This window comes from Ammodytes marinus (genome assembly GCF_949987685.1).
Source record: "Ammodytes marinus genome assembly, chromosome: 23".
Classification (NCBI taxonomy): Eukaryota; Metazoa; Chordata; class Actinopteri; order Uranoscopiformes; family Ammodytidae; genus Ammodytes; species Ammodytes marinus.
In genome coordinates this window covers 22,030,024-22,035,023 of record NC_137227.1, presented here as the reverse complement: position 1 = coordinate 22,035,023, position 5,000 = coordinate 22,030,024, and the positions used below count along the sequence as shown (strand labels likewise).

General features: G+C 42.0%; 1 protein-coding gene across 1 annotated transcript in view; it reads left to right on the top strand.

Moving 5' to 3' along the window:
- corin (corin, serine peptidase) overlaps positions 1–5,000 on the top strand; it is a gene marked incomplete at both ends in the record, with an annotated part of 19,809 nt that overhangs the window by 8,792 nt on the left and 6,017 nt on the right. The window contains 8 exons of the mRNA XM_080051865.1: positions 297–404; positions 1,225–1,332; positions 2,014–2,136; positions 2,571–2,681; positions 3,214–3,445; positions 4,064–4,203; positions 4,322–4,429; positions 4,879–4,992. Coding sequence (XP_079907991.1) covers positions 297–404; positions 1,225–1,332; positions 2,014–2,136; positions 2,571–2,681; positions 3,214–3,445; positions 4,064–4,203; positions 4,322–4,429; positions 4,879–4,992 — 1,044 coding nt within the window. The remainder of the gene's footprint in view (positions 1–296; positions 405–1,224; positions 1,333–2,013; positions 2,137–2,570; positions 2,682–3,213; positions 3,446–4,063; positions 4,204–4,321; positions 4,430–4,878; positions 4,993–5,000) is intronic.

The window sequence follows — 5,000 nt, the reverse complement described above, 5'->3', positions numbered from 1 at the left end:
TTCAACTCTGTACTGTCTAAAAAAGCTTGAAAATGCCCAAAGAAAATTTTATAAATTTACTTAAGAAAATTATTAATAACTATATATAATATATTATTTCCCCTGTGCAGTTATATAGTTATATTATATATTGCATGTGGTTGAATGGTTAGCAATATTACCTGCGGTTTTCCAATTGTGTAAACTTGGGAGGGGAGATGAGAAAAGACTAATTTCAACGTGCCCTGTGTACAATTGACTAAATTAACTTAAACAAACAATGAATAACTATGTATAATATATAATTTCTCCTCCAGTTTGCCTTGATAGCGAGTTCCGCTGTGACACGGGTCGCTGTCTGTCTCCCTCTCTGGTGTGTGACGGATACGACGACTGTGGAGACCTGAGCGATGAACTGAACTGTGGTGAGACACACACACACATGCGCATACACAGACACACACACACACACACACAGATACGCACACGCACGCACGCACGCACGCACACACACAGAGACACACAGAGAGACACACACACACACACACACACACGCAAGCACACACAGAGACACACAGAGAGGCACGCACACGCACACGCACACACACACACACACACACGCACACGCACACGCACACACACACACACACACACACTTTTCTAGTGACGCAGTTTGGCAGCGCAGGATCAACTATGAGAAGTGTGAGTGAAGGGAAACCGCCACCTGTCTGCCAACACACACACACACACACACACACACACACACACACACACACACACACACACACACACACACACACACACACACACACACACACACACACACACACACACACACACACATAGGATAATGTTATATGGGGTATCTGGTGACTGTCAGCTGCTAATTTGCTCCATACAAAGAGTTTTTAGTTTCGTAAAAAGATATCCTCAATTTGAATTTCATGTTAAATTAATTATTCTAACAGGTGTATTGCTCTCTGTGTGTGTGTGTGTGTGTGTGTGTGTGTGTGTGTGTGTGTATGTGTGTGTGTGTGTGTGTGTGTGTGTGTGTGTCTGTGTGTGTGTGTATATTACTCTCTATGCATTTGTGTGCGTGTCTCCCTCTCTCTGTGTGCCTGTATTAATGTGTATCTCCCTGTGTGTGTCTATGTGTGTGTGTGTGTGTGTGTGTGTGTGTGTGTGTGTGTGTGTGTGTGTGTGTGTGTGTGTGTGTGTGTGTCTATGTGTGTGTGTGTGTTGCAGTGTGCAGCTCTCTCTCTCATCGCTGTGGTGACGGGCGCTGCGTCTCCAGAGATTGGCTTTGTGACGGAGACCACGACTGTCTGGACAAGAGCGACGAGATGAACTGCTGTGAGTATAAGACAAAAACCTGGGGTTTATTATATATAGTTTTAAAATGAACTTAACCTACCTGACTTTACCACTATTTATGTTACAATTTCTTTTTAAAAATATGGGGAAAAGGCCCTATAGTAATTTTTTATGTATTAAATGAAAAAAAGTTGTATCCAATATCTGTCCAGTTAAATCTTGTTTGCTGTTACATGTAATTTATGATCATCAGAGGGAAAATGAGACTGTTTCAGAAATATTTAAAAGTTCCTCGTAGGAGCTTTTACACACATTCCTATAAAAGGCAAACTAAGCTATTTAAACTAGAACACTTTTAAAAATAAACAGTTTCCTTCCCCTAGTATCTTTTATTGAGCCATTAAATTTCACATACATTCCACTCATACATTCATGTGAGCTCTAACTCAAATCTACAACACACATTAGTTGATTCTTTTTTTTACTGAATAAATTGTTTATTATAAAAAAAAAATCTATTTTTTAAAACTTTTTTACAGATGATGTTTGTGTAAGCAAATTTAACAACATATGATATTGTGTGTGTGTGTGTGTGTGTGTGTGTGTGTGTGTGTGTGTGTGTGTGTGTGTGTGTGTGTGTGTGTGTGTGTGTGTGTGTGTGTGTGTGTGTGTGTGTGTGTGTGTGTGTGTGTGTGTGTGTGTGTGTGTGTGTGTGTGCAGCCTGTAAGAGCCAGGGTCTGTTGGAGTGTCTGAACGGTCAGTGCATCCCGTCAGCGTTCCGATGTGACGGAGAAGACGACTGTAAAGACGGCAGTGATGAAGAGCAATGCAGCAAGGACATGAGTGAGACACAGACAGACAGACAGACAGACAGACAGACAGACAGACAGACAGACAGAGCACACACACGGACAGACAGACAGACAATCCAAATTACAATATTATATATATATATATATATATAGCTGTGTAAAAAATTAAGAGACCACTCCAAATGTTCAGTGTCTCTTGTTTTACTCTTTATAGGCATATGTTTGAGTAGAATGAACTTTTTGGTTTTATTTTATAAACTACTGACAACATTTCTACCAAATTCACAATAAAAATATTGTCATTTAGAGCATTTTCAATAAGTAATGTAGAGACAAAGATTGAAGAAAAATCCAGACCGGTCTCTTAATTTTTTCCGCGGCTGTATTACCACTACTCTAAGAGTCTTATTTTCTGTGTATAATTCTGTGTGTGTGTGTGTGTGTGTGTGTGTGTGTGTGTTCCAGATCAGGGTGTGTGTCCTCCCGGTCAGCCCAGCTGTATTTCCACTTCCTGTCCGTCAGTGTGTGTCGGAGGCAGCGCGTCATGTGACCCACGAAACAACAACAACAGCTGCTGTGAGTACACAACAGATCCTCATCTCAGTCTAACTCTTTATAAATCCTTTAATTTTTGTAATTTTTCTAATTTTTGGTTACTGGCTTTAAAACAAAACATTTTTTAATACATTTTTTTCAGAAAGGTTTAAATTAATTTGGCCATATCTTATTGATTATGTGTATATTTGCATCTCTTTAAAAACCAGAAATCTAGTTGTTGGATAAAGAGTGAACATATTTATTTCATTTAACAACATGAAAGTTTTGATTTTTTAATTGAATTACAGCAAAAATTAACTTTTCATTGATATTCAATTATTTCGAGAAGCACCTGTATATATTGAATTCCAGGATTTGAATATAAGGTGTTGTGTCTCCCCCTGGTGTTCACCTCTCTAAGTGTTTTCTCTATAAGTTGAAAAATTACCAAAAATAAACTTCATCTCAGTCTTTCCAAACTGTCCAATAAATCAAAAAATGCCCCAAAAATAATCTTAATTTAAAAACAATTTAAAAAATGTAATTACTACTGTCTGTCTTTATTTCTCAGCCCGGTGTGAGCCAATCACCTTGGAGCTGTGTATGAACCTTCCATACAACCAGACCAGCTACCCCAACTTCCTGGGTCATTCATCCCAGAGAGAGAGCTCCGTTTCCTGGGAGGCGTCTCTGTTCCCGGCCCTGGTGCAGACCGGATGCTACCAGTACCTCATGTTCTACGCATGCACTCTGCTGGTGCCAAAGTGTGACCCAATCACAATGCAAAAGGTCCCTCCATGCAGGTCTGTGTGTGTGTGTGGGGAGGGGGGGGGGGGGGAGAGAGAGTGTGTGTGTGGGGAAGGGAGTGTGTGTGTGTGTGTGTGTGTGTGTGTGTGTCTGTGCGTATGTGTGTGTGAGTGTGTTAATCAATTTGGACTTTTTGGAAATGTTAAACCGCTCTGCATGCAGTTGTCTTTTTATTGTTTGAAACTATTTATTTTCTTTGTTATTCTGAATCAATTTAAAGTTGTATTCAGTAATGCATTTGTTTATTCTATTGAACTGTTTTACTTTGAAAATAAATTTCCTGTTGAAAATGTGTGTGAATGCTGGATGCTGAAAAGCTGACACATTGGATAGCTGAATTAATTTGAGTAAATTTTGAGTAAAATGAGTTTGTTAACTTAAAGCTTTATGTGTAAAATGGTAAATAATTGTTGTCCCTCTCTCTCTCTCTTTCACTCTCTCACTCTCTCTCTCCCATTCTATCCCTATGTCTCTCGCCCTTCGGGTCCCTGTGTCACAGTGTTTTAAAAAAAATCAAAAAGTAAAATATCTCTCTCTCTCTCTTGCCCCCTCCCCCTCCCCTTCCCCCCCTCTCTCTCTCACACACACACACACACACACACACACCCCTGTAGGTCCCTGTGTCGCAGTGCTAAGGGGAAGTGTGAGTCTGTGTTGGGCATCGTGGGTCTGCAGTGGCCTGAGGACTCCGACTGCAGCCAATTCCCCGAGGAGGGAAACGCCACCTGTCTGCTGCCCGAAGAGGGGGTGGATGGTACGCTGTGTGTGTGTGTGTGTGTGTGTGTGTGTGTGTGCGTGCTTGTGTGTTTTTGCGACTTTTATGCGACTATTTTCTACTATTCTTTGACATTTGCCTGTGTGTGTGGTTACAGAATGTTCCCCGAGTCACTTCAAGTGTCGGTCGGGTCGCTGCGTCCTAGCAACCAAACGCTGTGACGGACACCTGGACTGTGACGACCACAGTGACGAGGACAACTGTGGTGAGTGTGCACCGCACTGCCACCTGTGTCATGGTTGTTGTGTCCTTGGGCAAGACACTTCACCCACCTTGCCTTGGTGTTAATGTTGGTGTATGACTGCTGTATGTTTGAGGTGGTGGTCTGAGGGGCCGTAGGTGCTGAATGGTAGCCACGCTTCCGTCAGTCTGCCCCAGGGCAGCTGTGGCTACTATCGTAGTTTACCACCACCAGTATGACTGTGTGTGAACGAATGGAACCTGGAACCCTGTAAAGCGCTTTGAGTGACTAGAAAAGCGCTATATAAATCCTATCCATTATTTGTATTATTATATTTTTTGCCTAAAACACATATTTGTACTTAGTTTACAGAGCCTAGGCTGTGTATTAACGCAGTTTACAGAGCCTAGGCTGTGTATTACCACAGTTTACACAGCCTAGGCTGTGTATCAACGCTGAATTGTTGACCGCAGGCTGCTCGGAGCGCGGGCTGTGGGAGTGTCCGGGCAGCAGAGTGTGTATCAAAGCCTCGATGATCTGTGATGGATTCCCTGACTGCCCCCTGCTGGTGGACGAGAGCAACTGCAGTGAGTCT